Consider the following 20,881-nt stretch of genomic DNA (forward strand, 5'->3'; position numbering starts at 1 on the left):
TTTTTACAACAGTTCAACAAAAAAGGTCATATTAAATTTTACATTTTAAATGTAGCCTACATTTTGAACAGAATTGTCATGTTTGTTCTATTTTGCAACGAAATAATAGTTCCAACGAAATCCGTATCATCTGGTGTGCGTCTCCAAGCATCATACAGCGGTGTTTCGTTAGTGAACGAATCTGCGGCTTTGAACGATTTGGAGAGTCAGTGATTAATAACCCATTCATAACTACAGCATTTTGCTTCGTTCCTGAATGAATGAATGAATGAATGAATGACGCGACGCCTGGCTCATTAAGACAGCGACTTGACGCCACCTATTGGCTGTTTTATTTTTAAATCTACAAGTAGATTTGCCATCATATATTGCTTTATTTATTATATTAATAATACACTTAATGAAATGTTAAGAATATGACATGAAACATGACATACAATTAATAAGGATCGAAAATATTTGAAATGCCCCAAGGGGTACGCTGCTGTAAAAAATTTGAGAACCACTGCTCTACTCGCGGCTCACCTGTACGAGTTATTGTTGGAATGCTCTGCCAGTGGAGAGTCGGAATCAAAGGAATCTCCTTCATCATCATCTTCCTCATCCTCCTCTTCCTCACTGCCTTGGCTCTCCTCAGAGTCGTACTCCACTCGGCTGGCAGACGGAGGCAGGTACGGCTTCACACAGGACAAACGAATGAGTTCACAAACACAACAATGCCAAATTACTGCAAGCTGAAGAATAAAAGAAAACCTTTGCGATTAAATAATCCCAGATGCTGAGCTCAGGCGGCACAAAACGCTCTTTACAGATGGATGTTTCCGGCTCCATCACCACGGGTCTGGGACTGACAGGACTGTCGGGAACCTCTCTGGAGTTACTGCGTGATGAGCTCAGCCGGGAACGCCGCTGCTTCCGCTCCACATCTTCCACTAACGAGGAGCAAATAGTGAGCAAGATGTCATAAAATCACTCAAACACAACAGAAAGCTTTAATATCACTGGAGCTTAATGCTGCATAATCGTAACGCAATAATCAAGGGTTTACCAAGCGGGGTTTTATACTGATAAAAAGCTAATAATTTATAAAAATGTCCAATTAAAATAAATACATTATTTTAAAATAAAAACAAATCAAAATAAAATATTTACAAAAAATTAATGAAATCATAAAAGTAGGGCTGCTCGATTATGGCAAAAATCATAATCACGATTATTTTGGTCAATATTGTAATCCCTATTATTTAACACGATTATGACACGTGATGTATATTAAATATATATTTTCTGTAAATAAGGTTGCTATGACATCTAAATTTTAGAGACCAGAGGAATTTCACAATTCTCAATACCACAGCAGAGTATTAGGGTTACTGATATTAGTAACAAACAAACAAAAAAGTCCTCAAAATTATTGAAAATAATTAAACTGTCAGACAAACAGCACCCTGAGGTGAGCAGAACCCACAGGTTGCTAGGGTACTTGGGGTGGTTGCTAAGGTGTTGCTATGCGGTTGGTAGGCTACCCGGGGTGGTTGCTAGGGTGTTGCTATGTGGTTGCTAGGGTACTCAGTGTGGTTGCTAAGGACGTTGTTCTTATTGTTGAGAGAACACAAAAGTTTAACTGCATCAAGTTGCCTTATTTTTTTACGTTTTCTCAACTATTTATTTTTTACAGTGCTGGTTAAACTAGCAGACAAACAGCACCCTGAGGAGAGCAGAACCCACAGGTTGCTAGGGTACTCAGGGTGGTTGCTAGGGTGTTACTAGGCTACCTGGGGTGGTTGCTAAGGTGTTGCTATGCGGTTGCTAGGCTACCCGGGGTGGTTGCTAAGGACGTTGTTCTTATTGTTGAGAGAACACAAAAGTCTTACTGCATCAAGTTGCCTGGGGTGGTTGCTAGGGTGTTGCTATGCGGTTGCTAGGGTACCCAGTGTGGTTGCTAAGGTGTTGCTAGGCGGTTGCTAGGGTACCCGGGGTGGTTGCTAGGGTGTTGCTATGCGGTTGCTAGGGTACCCAGTGTGGTTGCTAAGGTGTTGCTAGGCGGTTGCTAGGGTACCCGGGGTGGTTGCTAGGGTGTTGCTATGCGGTTGCTAGGGTACCCAGTGTGGTTGCTAAGGTGTTGCTAGGCGGTTGCTAGGGTACCCGGGGTGTTTGCTAGGGTGCTGCTATGTGGTTGATAGGGTACTCAGGGTGGTTGCTAAGGATGTTGTTCTTATTATTGAGAGAAAACAAAAGTCTTACTGCATCAAGTTGCCTTATTTTTTTACTTTTTCTCAACTATTTATTTTTTACAGTGCTGGTTAAACTAGCAGACAAACAGCACCCTGAGGAGAACAGAACTCACAGGTTGCTAGGGTACTTGGGGTGGTTGCTAAGGTGTTGCTAGGCTACCTGGGGTGGTTGCTAAGGTGTTGCTATGCGGTTGCTAGGGTGTTGCTATGCGGTTGCTAGGGTACCCAGTGTGGTTGCTAAGGTGTTGCTAGGGTGTTGCTATGTGGTTGATAGGGTACTCAGGGTGGTGGCTAAGGACGCTGTTCTTATTGTTGAGAGAACACAAAAGTCTTACTGCATCAAGTTGCCTTATTTTTTTACGTTTTCTCAACTATTTATTTTTTACAGTGCTGGTTAAACTAGCAGACAACCAGCAGCATGAGGAGAGCAGAACCTGTGGGTGAGCTGGGTTTCTCCGGCACAGGAACACGAGCGCCGCCGCCGAACACAGACACCCACAGCCTGCTGTTGAGCGGGTGAGCGACGATGCGGAAGAGCTCGTGGCTGGAGTGAGTGGCCAGACCGTGGACGAAGAGGCTGAGGATGACGGCGGGCAGGGTACCCGGGGTGTTTGCTAGGGTGCTGCTATGTGGTTGATAGGGTACTCAGGGTGGTTGCTAAGGATGTTGTTCTTATTATTGAGAGAAAACAAAAGTTTAACTGCATCAAGTTGCCTTATTTTTTTACTTTTTCTCAACTATTTATTTTTTACAGTGCTGGTTAAACTAGCAGACAAACAGCACCCTGAGGAGAACAGAACTCACAGGTTGCTAGGGTACTTGGGGTGGTTGCTAAGGCGTTGCTAGGCTACCTGGGGTGGTTGCTAAGGTGTTGCTATGTGGTTGCTAGGGTACTCAGTGTGGTTGCTAAGGACGTTGTTCTTATTGTTGAGAGAACACAAAAGTTTAACTGCATCAAGTTGCCTTATTTTTTTACGTTTTCTCAACTATTTATTTTTTACAGTGCTGGTTAAACTAGCAGACAAACAGCACCCTGAGGAGAGCAGAACCCACAGGTTGGTAGGCTACCCGGGGTGGTTGCTAGGGTGTTACTATGCGGTTGCTAAGGTACCCGGGGTGTTTGCTAGAGTGTTGCTATGTGGTTGCTAGGATACTCAGTGTGGTTGCTAAGGACGCTGTTCTTATTGTTGAGAGAACACAAAAGTCTTACTGCATCAAGTTGCCTTATTTTTTTACACAAGCTGCTGTTGTCCATGAATACAGTTTGCACATACAGTAGTGACCAGGAACTGTCACGCTCCAGAAAGCATGAGAAATTAAAACATTAGTCCATATGATGTGTGCAATATGATCAGTGTTGGGGAAAGTTACTTTTACAAGTAATGCATTACAATGTTGCGTTGCTTCGGCCAGACCGAGAGGCTGAGGATGACGGCGGTCAGGATCTCACACAGGAGCACAGGCAGACCGGGCTGGTGGCTGGTTCCGGACGCGCTCAGCAGCCGCATCAGGACGCTCACACCTGCACAGACACACAGGTGAGTCTGGAGTCTGACGATGAGCTCAGGGGTCAGAGGTCATGGTGCTTTACCAGGCCACTGCGCAGGAGAGGAGTTGGGCACTGACGCTCCTCACCGGGGGCTGATGGGTAAGCAGGACGCTCTGGTAGCTCTGGTAGGTGAACGGATTCACATGGCTGAGGAAAAACATACATATTAGAATTAGGGCGTTCATTTGGTTCATTTGGATGATTTGAATCCATGGTTTTGAACAAATCAAATAGCTACGTTTAAAATCGAGTAGCTATGTTTCCATCCAAAGATTTGAATTTAACTTATGCTCAAAACTAGAATATCGCATGAAACATTTGCGAATAAAGCACCGCTTCCATCTAACGAGTCAAAGAGAACAAAATCATCACTTCCTGATAAACTGGCACTATATATCACTAAGAAAACTAGGAGAAGCCACTGAATATAATAATTTTCATATATAATAAATGACTTGCGGCTCAAGAGCGAGCAGACGAAACACAATAAATGCTGTCAATGCTTTCGGAGGTGGATTTTTGCTGTTTGGGAACGCAGTCGTGTAAGACAATTATACAGAAATACTTTGATGACAGATTTTGCTCATGCATTTCAGAACGAACAGAACAAAATTTCAGATGCTGTGCAACGAGATCAGTTTGCTGGTTAGTCAAGTTATTCCGTCTCATAGCGCATGGAGGAATTTATTTGGTAAACGTGTTTTCATCATAGTTTATGCACATTTTTCTTATCGCATAAAAAGTTTATCCTACTCAAATGTGGCGTTTCCATCCAGCGTTTTTTTATGCGATATTCCAAAATGCGCATAAAAATAGGTAGATGGAAACAGCTAGTGATTCAGTGACTCATTCATAAAGACAGTCACCTGCTTCGTTTCTGAATGAATCAACGGTTTTGAACAAATCGAGTGACTCAATGATTCATTTTTTAATAATTGTTAAATAAAAAAAAAAGGAAAAAAATAATAATGCTTTTTAAAGTCACGATGAAACAAGCTTCAACAGATCTTTTTTCTGTATTGACATCCGAGTGAAGTGGATTATCGAAAAAGCATAAATGTGGGGCGGAACTTGTTTCTATACGTTAGTTGTTGATTGGATGTTAAGAAGTGGGCGTGGTGCTCAATGGTGGAGGCGGAGCTCGGCGTTAGAATGGAGGGGTGGAGTTTAAGCAGACTGAATGATTGAAGAAATCCTGCATCACCAGAGAGAAGATCCAGTTATGATATCTAGATTATACATTACGAGCTCAGAACATTTGTAAAAATGAAACATGCACAGATTGCTCATAGTAAGATCTATATCATGCATTTAGAAAATGGATTTTCATTTCATGATGACTTTAAAAGGCTTAGTTCATCCATCACAAACCCGCATCTCTTCAATCTCATTCGCTCTCTCTGGTCTCTATTCATTTACTGTCCAAAGAAGGGCATTCATAAAGAAAGCCAAAAACCACTTTCATCTGTAAATGCCACACATCACATGAGCATCACATTCATGGGTCATCCGCTCATTATCAGACTGAGCGATTACAAGACACACAAATGTGAGCTGTGCTGGCAGAATGAGTGTGAATGCATACGGTGTCATTTTGAGCTACATGCAAAAAAAGTGAAAAATGTCAATTTTAGTCGAATTTGAGGTTTTTACAAAAATGAGTTCATTAAGCACTCTTCTAGCGATCCCAATGCTCCAAATAGTAATTAAACATCTAAAATCAACTTTATTTGTACGTTTTCTGAGAGGAGTACCGATCTGTGCGATCCCGATAAATATACACATATACACTGAAGCACAGTATTTAAGTATTCATGCAAACATATCTGTTCTGTCTGAAGTGAACGTTTGGGGAAAAACATCTGATGTGTAACATTAGATCCATGCATTACAGTAGGTCTTAATATATAGGCCGTCTGTCGCATTAATATTATAATAAAAGAGGGAATCACTCACTACTCTTGATTGAACTGCTTTTGTAGTTTTAATAATCAATAATAAAGGGATTTTTTACATGTAATTATTAGTTTTTCTGACTTGAATGCTTTTGTTTAGAAGTGAAATGAAAAAGGTAATGCATTATTTGTTTCTTTCTTATATTTGTTCTACTGTTTTTTTTTTTTGTTCTGTCTGTTCTTGTTTATAATAACAAAGATAAAATAAAAAAGCTATATTTTGATTATTAATATAGTAATTGTGACCCTGGAGCACAAAACCAGTCATAAGGGTCAATTTTTTGAAATTGAGATTTATGCATCATAATAAATATATTAATAAATAATCTTTCCATTGATGTATGGTTTGTTAGGATAGGACCATATTTGAAAATCTGGAATCTGAGGGTGCAAAAAAATCTAAATATTGAGAAAATCATCTTTAAAGTTGTCCAAATGAAGTTCTTAGCAATGCATATTGAGCGACGATGCGGAAGAGCTCGTGGCTGGAGTGAGTGGCCAGACCGTGGACGAAGAGGCTGAGGATGACGGCGGTCAGGATCTCACACAGGAGCACAGGCAGACCGGGCTGGTTCTCGTCTCCGGACGCGCTCAGCAGCCGCATCAGGACGCTCACACCTGCACAGACACACAGGTAAGTCTGGAGTCTGACGATGAGCTCAGGGGTCAGAGGTCATGGTGCTTTACCAGGCCACTGCGCAGGAGAGGTGTTGGGCAGGATGGCCTCCTCGATGCTGACGCTCCTCACCGGGGGCTGATGGGTAAGCAGGACGCTCTGGTAGGTGATGCCCGTGACGGGATTCACATGGCTGAGGAAAAACATACATATTAGAATTAGGGCGTTCATTTGGATTGGATTTTGGATTTGAATCCATGGTTTTGAACAAATCAAATAGCTACGTTTAAAATCGAGTAGCTATGTTTCCATCCAAAGATTTGAATTTAACTTATGCTCAAAACTAGAATATCGCATGAAACATTTGCGAATAAAGCACCGCTTCCATCTAACGAGTCAAAGAGAACAAAATCATCACTTCCTGATAAACTGGCACTATATATCACTAAGAAAACTAGGAGAAGCCACTGAATATAATAATTTTCATATATAATAAATGACTTGCGGCTCAAGAGCGAGCAGACGAAACACAATAAATGCTGTCAATGCTTTCGGAGGTGGATTTTTGCTGTTTGGGAACGCAGTCGTGTAAGACAATTATACAGAAATACTTTGATGACAGATTTTGCTCATGCATTTCAGAACGAACAGAACAAAATTTCAGATGCTGTGCAACGAGATCAGTTTGCTGGTTAGTCAAGTTATTCCGTCTCATAGCGCATGGAGGAATTTATTTGGTAAACGTGTTTTCATCATAGTTTATGCACATTTTTCTTATCGCATAAAAAGTTTATCCTACTCAAATGTGGCGTTTCCATCCAGCGTTTTTTTATGCGATATTCCAAAATGCGCATAAAAATAGGTAGATGGAAACAGCTAGTGATTCAGTGACTCATTCATAAAGACAGTCACCTGCTTCGTTTCTGAATGAATCAACGGTTTTGAACAAATCGAGTGACTCAATGATTCATTTTTTAATAATTGTTAAATAAAAAAAAAAGGATAATAATAATAATGCTTTTTAAAGTCACGATGAAACAAGCTTCAACAGATCTTTTTTCTGTATTGACATCCGAGTGAAGTGGATTATCGAAAAAGCATAAATGTGGGGCGGAACTTGTTTCTATACGTTAGTTGTTGATTGGATGTTAAGAAGTGGGCGTGGTGCTCAATGGTGGAGGCGGAGCTCGGCGTTAGAATGGAGGGGTGGAGTTTAAGCAGACTGAATGATTGAAGAAATCCTGCATCACCAGAGAGAAGATCCAGTTATGATATCTAGATTATACATTACGAGCTCAGAACATTTGTAAAAATGAAACATGCACAGATTGCTCATAGTAAGATCTATATCATGCATTTAGAAAATGGATTTTCATTTCATGATGACTTTAAAAGGCTTAGTTCATCCATCACAAACCCGCATCTCTTCAATCTCATTCGCTCTCTCTGGTCTCTATTCATTTACTGTCCAAAGAAGGGCATTCATAAAGAAAGCCAAAAACCACTTTCATCTGTAAATGCCACACATCACATGAGCATCACATTCATGGGTCATCCGCTCATTATCAGACTGAGCGATTACAAGACACACAAATGTGAGCTGTGCTGGCAGAATGAGTGTGAATGCATACGGTGTCATTTTGAGCTACATGCAAAAAAAGTGAAAAATGTCAATTTTAGTCGAATTTGAGGTTTTTACAAAAATGAGTTCATTAAGCACTCTTCTAGCGATCCCAATGCTCCAAATAGTAATTAAACATCTAAAATCAACTTTATTTGTACGTTTTCTGAGAGGAGTACCGATCTGTGCGATCCCGATAAATATACACATATACACTGAAGCACAGTATTTAAGTATTCATGCAAACATATCTGTTCTGTCTGAAGTGAACGTTTGGGGAAAAACATCTGATGTGTAACATTAGATCCATGCATTACAGTAGGTCTTAATATATAGGCCGTCTGTCGCATTAATATTATAATAAAAGAGGGAATCACTCACTACTCTTGATTGAACTGCTTTTGTAGTTTTAATAATCAATAATAAAGGGATTTTTTACATGTAATTATTAGTTTTTCTGACTTGAATGCTTTTGTTTAGAAGTGAAATTAAAAAGGTAATGCATTATTTGTTTCTTTCTTATATTTGTTTTACTGTTTTTTTTTTTTGTTCTGTCTGTTCTTGTTTATAATAACAAAGATAAAATAAAAAAGCTATATTTTGATTATTAATATAGTAATTGTGACCCTGGAGCACAAAACCAGTCATAAGGGTCAATTTTTTGAAATTGAGATTTATGCATCATAATAAATATATTAATAAATAATCTTTCCATTGATGTATGGTTTGTTAGGATAGGACCATATTTGAAAATCTGGAATCTGAGGGTGCAAAAAAATCTAAATATTGAGAAAATCATCTTTAAAGTTGTCCAAATGAAGTTCTTAGCAATGCATATTACTAATCAAAAATTTATTTTTGATATATTTACGGTAGGAGATTTACAAAATATCTTCATGGAGCATGATCTTTACTTAATATCCTAATGATTTTTGGCATAAAAGAGAAATGTATAATTTTGACCCATACAATGTATTGTTGGCTATTGCTACAAATATACCCCAGCGACTTAACACTGCTTTTGTGCTCCAGGGCCACATATATTATTAAGAAAAGAACTGGAGGAAAAGATGCAATGTTGCTCTGTGATTTTGCTTTGGAACCTTCAGAAAACTATGACTCAATTTTTCACAAATTTGACTTTGCTGACTCTATCAACTTAAAACAGGTGCAGCTCAGTCATTTTTCGTCCGGTTGCAACAAACCATGCATCATTTTAGAAGGTCTTAAAATAAAAATAACAAATTTTTGTAAATTTGCTCACCGCGACTCATTTTGCCAGCACTTGTCACAAAAAGTTGCAAATGAAGAGAAGCGTTCCATAACAAAGAATCAAATCAGTGACAAGGGCAGAGGTCACGGGGTCATCATGAGGCCGACAGACACACCCACCTGTAGCTGTGTCCGTCACAGAGACACTGATAGATGCAGGCGGAGAGGGAAGCCGCTAGCGTGTGCATCACGTAGATCTGAGACAGAAGGAAGACGTGTTAGAAGACCAATCACGACAATAACGACACCTCGTTCTAGGGGTGCAACGGTTCAACTTACTCACGGTTCGTATCACGGTTTTAGAGTCACGGTTTCGGTATGCGCTATGTTTAGGCAAAAACTATACTGTCAAATAAAAAAAAATAAAAAAAGAATAATCTATCTAACTACCAGCAACAGCACAAATAAATACAATAGAGTAAAGATACAAATAAAATAAACAGTGATTTTCAGATTTTTTTAGTTAGGTATAACATTAGTTTTCAGGTACAGAAATTGAATAAAGTAATGAAATGTAAAACAGCATTGCATATTTGACTGTATAAATTAAAGATGAATCTTTATTAAAGTTACAAAAGCTATTCAATCAAGAGCAGTGAGTGATTTCTTTGTTGTTGCTGTTTGATTAATATTAAGAAAGTGCTGTCACTTTAAGAGAATGCACTGATACAGATCAGCCGGCTGTGTCTGCTATAGGATACTTACCAAAACGGGCATTTTGACAATTTTTGTGTGAATTTGTCCATTTAAACAATACTTCAGAGAGAGCTTAATATTTGCGCGCGTTCTGAGGTGCTTCGGATGAGCGCACGCACAAATCTTCTCACTCGGGTGATGACGGAATAAATGCTCATATTCCAGCATACGGCATTCGCATTGAACAAGAGTGAATGGTTTGTCCACGTTTTTTTTCCATCGCTGTTGTTGTAATGTATTGGGAAGCCAGAATGCGCATCCATCAACAGAAACATATATTAGCCGAACCCTGTTTGTTTTACGTGTTATCGCAAAACATGTAACAGATGCGTTGTCAGATTTAAGTTGAACCGCGGTCCTAGCGCGTGCCGGACCGTGTGTGGAGAACCATACGGTTCGATTTTTTACCAAGAACCGTTCCACCCCTACCTCGTTCTGATGAGCCACGCTTCACCTCGTTGTTGACGATATCCGGGTGCGGAGGCGCGTCCAGAGCGTTGATGGTGTGCAGTATGTCATGCGTGAGGTTGGTCAGGTGCACTATGGGATTGGCCACCACTGTTTTGGAGCTGGCGGTCCACGCCAGGAAAAGAGGAACAGACAGGGGCTGCGGAGCGGGAACGGAGATCTGCAGACTGTCGTCCTGATGAGAGACAGAGAAAACATAATTCACGTGCAACAGCTGCAGCCGGGAGACAGAAACTACGGTGGCTCAGAGAGCTCAAGCGCTGCAACTTCAGAAAACACGTGCAAGTAGAAAAAGCACCAGCAAATTAAGAAAACATCTTCATCAGTTTGACAGCACATGCGCTGCAAATATATTTTTGACCAAATAAATGCAGCCTTGATGAGCTGAAGAGACTTCTTTAAAAACATTACAACTCTTACTGATCCCAAACTTTTGACCGGCAGTGTATATTAAAAAAAATTATCCTGGCTCCAAGCGTTAGAATGGGAGTAGATGGGTGTTTTTGTTCAACAGTCCAAAAGAAGTCAAATAAAGCGCATGCATCCATAATAAAATGTGCCTCCTGTAGCGAATTCATGTGTTTTTGTCAGAAAAATATTCATATTTAAAATGTTATAAACACTTTTCTCTCACTTCTGCTAACTGTTGTACGTGGATTTTTCTTACAAAAAAAAAGTAATTAATTACTAATTACACACTAGTTACTAATTACACCTTCAACAGTGTAATTAGATTACCGTACTAATTACTCTCTCTTAAAAGTATTGCATTACTTATTAGTTTCTTAATTTAAGCAATTTTGTATTTGAAAGAATTAAAAATGTTTTCATGTCTATCCTTGTATTGTTTAACTTAACCAGTTGAACAACATAAAACTGCTCTTTTCATTCTTTTAAATACATAATATAAAATTGAATAAATTATTCTTGAACTGTCCAAAGTGTTTAAAGGGAGAAGGTTACATTAAACACACATTTTAATATGAGATGTTAAATCCACTATTGTTTTAAATAGAATTATTCTATAGTCTATGCAGTATTTAATACAATTACATCAGAAGTAACAGTAATTAAATTACAGAAAAATTAAGAGCAATCCCTTACTTTACTTTTTCAAGGGAAATGTAATTAAATTACAGTAATTAATTACTTTGTAATGCATTACACCCAACACTGCGTGTGAGGTATGTCTTATTATGGATGCATGCGCTTTATTTGACTTCTTCTGGACTGTTGAACAAAAACACCCATCTACTCCCATTCCAACGCTTGGAAGAGCAAGGATCATTTTTAATATACACTGCCGGTCAAAAGTTTGGGATCAGTAAGAGTTGTAATGTTTTTAAAGAAGTCTCTTCAGCTCATCAAGGCTGCATTTATTTGATCAAAAATACAGAAAAAAACAGTAATCTTGCAAAATGTTATTAGAATATAAAATAATGGTTTCTATTTTAATATCCTTTAAAATATAATTTATTTCTGTGATGCAGCGCTGAATTTCCATCATCATTACTCCAGTATAAAGTGTCACATGATCTTTAGAAGTCATTCTAATATGCTGATTTATTATTAGAATTATCAATGTTGCAACAGTTGTGTTTTTTGGAAACTGATACTTTTTTCAGGATTCTTTAAGGAATAAAAAGTTAAAAAGAACAGCATTTATTCGAAATATAAATCTTTTCTAACGATATAAATCTTTGCTATCACTTCTTATCAATTTAACACATCCTCGCTGAATAAAAGTTTTAATTTCTTTCAAAAAAAAGAAAGAATAAAAATCTACTGACCCCAAACTTTTGAACTGTAGTGTATATTGTTAGAAAATATTTATATTTTAAATAAATGCTCTTCTTTTTAACTTTTTATTCATCAAAGAATCCTGAAAAAAGTATCACAGCTTCCAAACAAATATGAAGCAGCAACAGTTTCCAGCTCTGATAATAAATCAGCATATTAGAATGATTTCTGAAGATCATGAGACACTGAAGACTGGAGTTATGATGCTTTGCATCACAGTGCTTTGCATCACAGAAATAAATTAGATTTTAATGTATATTAAAATAGAAAAACGTTATATTAGTATTCACAATATTACATTTTTTCCTGTATTTTTGATCAAATAAATGCAGCCTTGATGAGCAGAAGAGACTCCTGTAAAAAACATTAAAAATCGTTCTGATCCCAAACTTTTGACCGGTAGTGTAACTCCGATTGGATTCGTCTGGAAGAAGAAAGTCATATACACCTAGGATGCCTTGAGGGGGAGTAAAACATGGGCTAATTTTAATTTTTGGGTGAACTAACCCTTTAAGATCCGATTCAAGTGATTCAATCCAAACGAGCGTGTTACCTGCTGGGACTCCTGCAGCAGCAGAATGAGCTCCATCCTGACGGAGGCCAGTCCTCCTCCGTGAGAGCCGTGTAGGCTGCAGTAGCTGAGGAAGATGCGCAGCAGCGGCTGGTTCCTCTTCAGCCACAGTCTGCGTCGGTGCTGCAGCTCTCGGGCCTGCTCCGCCGCGCCCCGCTCCTCCAGATCCTCCACCTGGCTCAGGTCGGCCGAGATGCCCTCGGGCAGGTGCTGGAGGAAGGGGTTGTATCCGCAGCATCTCTGCAGCGCCGCCACGGCTCGCTCCAGCCAGTGACACAGCTGATGCCGCAGCTTCCCTCCATCCAGCTCGTATCCCGTGGACAGCGTCCGTAACTCCGTGGTGAGGATCTTCAGACAGGAGCTGAACTTCAGCTGCGCGGCGAGGATGTCCTCGGTCAGCGCGGGCGAATCGTCCGCGCCGTGATCTACGGCTGTCAAATAAAAATTTGAATTTCGAATACTCATCTAATTTTTTAATTAAAATCCACATTCGAATGCAAAAACATTGAAAGTAGACTTCAGTTCTGAGTAGGGATGGGTCACGATTTTCTAATATTCGATTAGTTGATTTAATTATAGAATATCGAATAGGTTGTGCGATTATTGTCTTAAAAAATGTCCCCATGTTTTCCGTGCTGATACGGTGGTGACGCGTTCATGTGGCGCTGCCAATAACGCACCTAACGCGTTCTACGGAGCCACTAAAGGGACACGGTTAGCCGCTTGCTAGAGGTAGCCTGTTACATTACAGTACATAACATTTCACTTACCACATAAACAGAGTAAGGAGAGATGACTGATAGGATGATGGCGAATGATTTGCAGATCCTGAGCACCACTGACAAGCATGTAATCTTGTAAAATGTGTGGTAAGTACTGCTCCGTGTGTGATCGCGAATCTCAAAAGTGAAAGTAAAAAACAAGCGCGCGTTCATAAGTGATTTCAATGCCCAGCATATTAATAATGGCTCCCTGATGCCCGCAGTTTATAGACAGTATAATTACCCAACGATATAATTGCGACAGAATATATTGAAGTATATTTTTCTTCCCTTTAGGGGTTCCATGTTTGGAAATGGAAATGTCCTAGCCTTATGAGCAGTTGATTTATGCTAATCGACGGACTGTTATGTTAATAAGTGCCGTCATTCAGTTATGTTTATTATATTAATGTTTCAGCAAGTTACAATCATTATATGACTTGAGTTAAGGTAGCCTATCTTCTGAATTAAACAGTTTATCATACAGATTGAAAGCGTGAATCCCGTCTCTCTCGGTTTATGGGGATTTGTGCGTGCATTCGGGGGAGGGGTGCGATTTTCGAAAAATAATCGAATAATACCCAGTGATTTTCAAACATTATTTTTGCTTGGAATGTCCATCCCTAGTTCCGAGTAGGGTCAGGAATCGAAAATCAATTCCAGAAACGGATACTTAAGCAGGGTTGCCAGGTTTTCACAATAAAACCCGCCCAATTGCTACTCAAAACTAGCCCAATCGCGTTTCGAGGGGGGTCCCCTGTTAAAAATAACGTTCCGGGGTGTAAAATACACGTGCTTTGTCCGGGTTTCCCCTGGTAAATTCACATTCCAGGGGCTAAATATGACGATATTGGGGTCGCTTCGACCCACGGACATCAAAAACAACAGTGTTAAAGTAGCCCAATTCCTCGGGAAAACAGCGGACTTGGCAACACTGTACTTAAGGTTAGGAATCGAATACTTGTTGTAAAATTTCAATTTCAATTCCACCTATCAATTCCTGTGTGTGCATCTTTTTTTAGGTGGTGAAAAGTGGCTGTTAAAAATTTAATTGTCTTTAAATCATTCATTCAAGAGATTAATTCAAATACACTGATTCATCCAGTAATAAAACAAGTAAATCTTTGACTACGTTTACATGCACACAAATAATGCGATTACTTCCAATAATCAGAGAAAGGTCTTAATCGCATTATGATGTTTACATGTCAAGAGCAAAGCTCTTCACTCCCGTTTACATGCAATTTCCATTATTCTTATTGATCGCTAAAAGTTAATATTTTACTGCCATTATTCACTGCTCAGCACAAATGAGCAGGTGTGTTACTGGCCGCTGTTTTAATTTATTTACGTCTAATGCAAAACACTTTTGTATGGTTGTATTCCATGCTTTTTCGGCGCCATAGAAATGTGATGGAATTCGTTTGCCTACGCTGCGTCTGGATGAGGGTAAGGAACAGAGACTGGTGGCAGCGAGTCATGTTTTCCCCAGAATGCCATCGTTTCTAATCTGCGTATTATTACAGGTGCGTGTCACGTCATTCATGTTTGTCACGAGTGCATGCGCACTTTGGTCAGAGCGGCAATAATGCGATTAATGTGTTTACACATGTCTGTATGTTTCAATTAAAATCGGTGTACGCCACCTATGTTAATATGATTATGCTTGCTGCAATTATGAGCTTAATCGCATTTAGATCGATGTTTTGCGTTTACATTAAATAAAGTTTAATTGCAATATTATCAAAATCTCATTATAATCGCATTAAGAGGGTGCATGTAAACGCACTGATTGAATCATTCCATTAATAAATTCCATGAGATTTTGTTTAGTTGTCTAATATTTTTATTCAGAATTGTGAGAGATCTACAAAAAAAATAAAGTCTCAATTTATCCAGAATCATGCAGCTCTATTTTGCACACAAACAGCTCTTAATCAAGTTTAATCGATTTTTGTTCATGGTATTATTCAGCAGCAATTAAATGTTTTGCAAAAAGAGACACAGAATAAATGTTTGACTTTTATTAACCACATTGAAACTGGGAATTGATAAGAATTGGAATCGATTATCGGAATTGGAATTGATAAAATTCAAACAATACCCAACCCTAGTTCTGAGGTGAATCCACGTGCATGAACACATAAGCACTAGAAAGTTTAAGCCTTGTCCAGTATCTGCGCTTTTTCTCTCCAGAAATTATGAGCGATAAAAATGTCTTTGCATTGGTTTAAACTAGAGTTGTGTGGATCTCTGACATCTCTGTGCATCAATGCGGGCAATTTGTTGTAGTGTGCTGTTGTTCCACCACTTTTGTGGTATTGAAGAACCTTTCAGTTCTTAAAATAATTATTTTTTCTTAGTGTGTAGAGCATTTTAATCATCTAAAGAACCTTTTTACACTACAAACAACTTTTTGTGCACTGGAAATGCTCATGGAAGCATAGATGTGGCCAATACAGTGCAGTGATGACGTATGTATGTAATTTCAAAGTATTTTCACCTACACTACTTGTGAAGTCACAATTCTCTAACAGTACAATTTACTCAGGCCGATGACATTTTTTGTAGTATGATATTAAAATTCTTTTAAGAATAATTGTACATAAATTGTCACTTATTTTCCATTTCTGAAGTTAATTCTGCAACCCTAATGATGACGTAATTATCTTTGGACTCCCCTGACAGCAGCACCTTGCTCAAAAAAAAAAAAAAAGCATAATAGCCTATTCAATTCTATTCGTTTTGGTCTAATTTATAAAAAAAAAACAAAAAAAAACCTTGCTATGTGCACTGTGCTAGACTAACTGAGACTTGTCACTCTCTCGTTGGTCTGATTGCTTCTACTTTGTAAGACGCTTTGGATAAAAGCGTCTGCTAAATCACTGTAAATGTAAATGTTTACGTCAAAACTGAAACCAAGCCGTTCACACAGAATGCATATTTTGCACACTTTCTAGAGGGACATCTATCACCGTTGCACTCACGTCTCACACAAAAGAGCCGCATGTTTAGAAAGCCATGTAAAATGAATGCAAGTTCAACTTTGAAAAAAACATCTCAATTTTGGTCTAATTTATAAAAAAAAAACAAAAAAAAACCTTGCTATGTGCACTGTGCTAGACTAACTGAGACTTGTCACTCTCTCGTTGGTCTGATTGCTTCTACTTTGTAAGACGCTTTGGATAAAAGCGTCTGCTAAATCACTGTAAATGTAAATGTTTACGTCAAAACTGAAACCAAGCCGTTCACACAGAATGCATATTTTGCACACTTTCTAGAGGGACATCTATCAGCGTTGCACTCGCGTCTCGCACAAGAGAGCCACATGTTTAGAAAGCCATGTAAAATTAAAGTTCAACTTTTAAAAAAACATGTCTTGACACTTTATGGCTGTTTTCTTTGACAGATCTCGTGTTTTTAAATGAAAAAGTACTCTGTGATTGGCTTTCATCCATTTGTATTCAACTATGCATACATGATGCTGTTTTGTTTATAATTGTTTAAGCAAATACATATTTGCACATGCACTCTTTCAAAGATAGTCATGTTATTTTATTGCTTTGAAGAAACGTGCAGTAATAATATTTTGCTTGATGCACCCTCTTGTGGCCTCAGGCAGTTTTCCCCCTAACTGAAATTATGCCTTTTAAATTCGAAAATGGATAATATTTAAGTGCAAAATTCGAATTTAGATGCATTTTGACAGCCCTACCGTGATCTCTGGGGGTGGATGTCGCTTCCGGAGCGCTGTTGTCTTTCTCCGGACGGATAGTCTTCATCGCCAGGCCTGATTCTTCCTCGTCCGAGTCGTCTTTATCGCTGTCCCACTTGAGATCCAGAGGCTCGTCCTGCAGGGTGACAGACGGCTGGCTCCAGTCGAAACTGAGCACAGAGTCCGACTGGCTGTCCTCTCTGGGAGACGAGAGCGAGGACACGGACCTCTCCAAGCCATTGAGAGCCAGCCACGGAGCCGAGGCCTGGTCTTTGTGCTCGCTCGACGACTCGGGCGAATTCTCGCACGGCTTTGAGCGCTTCACGACCTTTGGCATTTTGGAGAGCACCTCTAAAGCCAGCATGGGGCAGCCAGCCTGTAAGTGTGCATAAGCGGCGGTGAAGAAGAGCCTCCTCTCTGTGAGGCTGATGGCGCGGCCTTCAGCGGTCAGACCCACTTTAGCTTTATCACAGGAGCCGAAGTGACGCCGCAGCAGCAGCGGGTGTGTGCGGAGGTAGGTGTAGAAGTTAAAAACATCAGGACTACAGGGAGATGATCCGGTTCCTGAAAGAGATCAAGTCCTGTCAGTAACATTCAGTTCTGGAAGCACATTAGGAGGAAAACAAAAATCTCTTAGAATAAAGGCTCTACCGCTGTCACCTTTGGTTTGCTTAGTTCGGATTGAAGGATTAGTTCACTTCCAGAATAAAAATCTCCTGATAATTGACTCACCTCCGTGTCATCCAATATGTTCATGTCTTTTTTTCTTCAGTCACAAAGAAACTAAGGTTTTTGAGGAAAACTTTCCAGGATTTTTCTCCATATAGTGGACTTCAATGGGGATCAACGGGTTGAAGGTTAAAAATGCAGTTTCAGTGCAGCTTCAAAGAGCTCTACAGGATCCCAGCCGAGGAATAAGAGTCTTATCTAGAGAAATCATAGCTCATTTTCTAAAAAAAAAATAAATAAAATGTATACATTTAACCACAAATGCTCGTCTTGCTCTAGCTCTGCGATGCACACGTGTACTCTGGTTCAGAAAGTTGTTTCATTTTCATCTCCAACTTCAAAATCGTCCCACATCATTGTTTTACCTTTATTGTAAATGGCATTTGGCCTTCTTTACATGTTCACTTTGAAAACAATGGGTTGGTGCTTCCACCGACGGTGTCGGACGAAAATGAGATGGAGTTTTTCTACCCTAACTTTTTGAACCGGAGTACACCGAGTACGCATGCGCATCGCAGAGCTTGAGCAAGACGAGCATTTGTGGTTAAAAAGTGTATACATTTTCTCTAGATAAGACTCTTATTCCTCGACTGGGATCCTGTAGAGCTCTTTGAACCTGCACTGAAACTGCACTTTGGACCTTCAGCACGTTGATCCCCATTGAAGTCCACTTTATGGAGAAAAATCCTGGAAAGTTTTCCTCAAAAAACGTAATTTCTTTCCGACTGAAGAAAGAAAGACATGAACATATTGAATGACACAGGGGTGAGTAAATTATCAGGATATTTTTATTCTGAAAGTGAACTTATCCTTTAATATTCAGTAATATTTTCGATTTAACTGCACTGACCCTATCAGATGAGAACAAAACTAGAACTGAATTGATCTGAATAATGACTCCATCGTCTTCTGTAGAGCAGCGTCACAGCTGAAACTGAATTAATTTCATAGTTGATGAATTTTTCAACATTAAAGCCTCGTACACACCGGACGATTATCGCCGACGTTTATCGACGCGTCTTGTCTTTTGTGTTCATACCCAAGCGATTTTCGCAGGCGATGAGCCGAGTGAACGTGCAAATTCACTCCCTGACATTAGATGGCGCTTAATGAATACCAGAAATACCAGAAATACACATCGAATCCTATTTGATCTGCAATTCCTCTCCATAACACCTCCCTCTTATCGAGATTTTTGTAGTCGCTGTCGCTAGCCCTTTGTGTTCAGACACCAATGAGACCAGCAGCTCTACATTCATCTTGCCTCGATACATCTTCTTGGTCTACTTACCTCCTCTTCATCGTTAGGTATCAATGTGTGCTCGGCAAGACTCCAAGTCGTGTTTTACTGTAACTTCAGCAGCTCCAGGCACGTGAACAAATGCGGCATTGGTCGGCCAGTTTTTAACGCGGCGCGTCAAACCAAAAAAACGAGCCCGAGGCGGTTTTTAAAAAATTACGCTTTTACGCCTCGCGTTTTGCGCGTCGGTGTGCACACTCACATTGGTGCCCTTTGTTTAGTAACGAGGCGTTAAACGTCGTCGATAATTGCGCGCGATACTCGTCCCGGTGTGAACAAGCCTTTATGCTGTTATTAAACTGAACTGAATCAACACTGAGCTGAATTGATCCGAATGACACTATTTTCTTCTGTAGAGCTGCTTCACAGCTGAATCGAATTTCAAATTCAGAATCGCAGAATCAAATTCGTTTTATAATTGATGAACTTTGACACTGTTATTGAACTGAAATGAATCAACATTTAACGGAATTGAGCTGAATTATGACATTATTGTCTTCCGTAGAGCTGCTTCACAGCTGAAACTGAAATTATTTTATAACTGATGAATTTTACAACATTAACACTCTAAATCAACATTGAACTGACTTGATCTGAATTTATCAAAATAATGACTCCGTCTTCTGTAGAGCTGCTTTATAGCTGAAATTGAATTCATTTCATAGTTGATGAATTTTACAAAATGAACACTGCGATTGAACTGAACTGAATCAACACTGAGCTGAATTGATTCAAATAATGACACTATTGTCTTCTGTAAAGCTGCTTTATAGCTGAAACTGAAACGTTGTAAGGATAAATAACCAGCTGGCAAGTATAGCCGATGTTTATGCTTAGTAAATCAAGAGAAGCATAAATCATGATTATGTAGCCCTATGAGTTTCAATAATTGATTGCATTATTCTCCTGTTGATCTCTGTGAAGCTCTCACCTTCATGTGACGTGTCTGCATTGGGCTCGAGCAGCGTGTCCAAAGCCCTGCTGTAGTCATCTAAGACCCAGTACGCCATGCTGCGTAAGAAAGGGTCCTGATGGGCCGCGATCTGGTGATCCTGACCCAACACATGCCTCTGCAGGATTCGCTTGTAGCTGCAGGACATCTCGAACTCAGACTCGTACAGCCGACAGACCACCAGAGCCAGCTGAAGGTCCTGCATCTTCTCTATACAAACCTGATCGAGCGAGTAAAACCGACAGATCATGAGAACTGATAGGACGACTAAAGACTGTAATCCTGATGATTATACTTTCCTTCTTGTTTCAGAAGTTCATGACAGGAAGGTTTCAGAGAAGAACATAAACAGAACAGATGCAAATGTACCTCAACAGCATCTTTCAGGGATCCGGCCAACAGAAAGAAAGCCGCTGAATGCTGGAAACGTTGCTTTCCGAGCAGAGAGAAAGCGTTCTTCAGCGCTGCCTTCCTCCAGCGGTCTTCACTGAAGTTATTGCTGAAGAACGCCGTCATCTTCACGTTATGATGGGACCTTCAACACACAGGAGCTCTCAGTGGACTGAAGCCTCGCTGACAAGTGTGTGTGTGTATATAAGTGAGTGAGTGTGTGTGTGAGAGAGAGTGTGTGTGTGTGTGTGT

At 39.7% G+C, this 20,881-nt stretch overlaps 1 protein-coding gene across 1 annotated transcript in view; it reads right to left on the minus strand.

Moving 5' to 3' along the window:
- The window catches only part of LOC107663590 (dmX-like protein 1), a 64,558-nt gene that overhangs the window by 6,896 nt on the left and 36,781 nt on the right, over positions 1-20,881 (minus strand). The window contains exons 22-35 of the mRNA XM_016453821.1: positions 20,609-20,774; positions 20,219-20,459; positions 17,259-17,822; positions 12,765-13,213; positions 10,398-10,586; positions 9,368-9,444; positions 6,426-6,547; positions 6,205-6,356; positions 5,369-5,382; positions 3,826-3,930; positions 3,685-3,756; positions 2,669-2,859; positions 754-932; positions 526-677 (exon numbers count right to left, since the gene is read on the minus strand). Of these exons, the coding sequence (XP_016309307.1) occupies positions 526-677; positions 754-932; positions 2,669-2,859; positions 3,685-3,756; positions 3,826-3,930; positions 5,369-5,382; positions 6,205-6,356; positions 6,426-6,547; positions 9,368-9,444; positions 10,398-10,586; positions 12,765-13,213; positions 17,259-17,822; positions 20,219-20,459; positions 20,609-20,774 (2,673 nt within the window). The remainder of the gene's footprint in view (positions 1-525; positions 678-753; positions 933-2,668; positions 2,860-3,684; positions 3,757-3,825; positions 3,931-5,368; positions 5,383-6,204; positions 6,357-6,425; positions 6,548-9,367; positions 9,445-10,397; positions 10,587-12,764; positions 13,214-17,258; positions 17,823-20,218; positions 20,460-20,608; positions 20,775-20,881) is intronic.

This window comes from Sinocyclocheilus anshuiensis, unplaced genomic scaffold (assembly GCF_001515605.1).
Source record: "Sinocyclocheilus anshuiensis isolate Anshui unplaced genomic scaffold, SAMN03320099.WGS_v1.1 scaffold2586, whole genome shotgun sequence".
NCBI lineage: Eukaryota > Metazoa > Chordata > Actinopteri > Cypriniformes > Cyprinidae > Sinocyclocheilus > Sinocyclocheilus anshuiensis.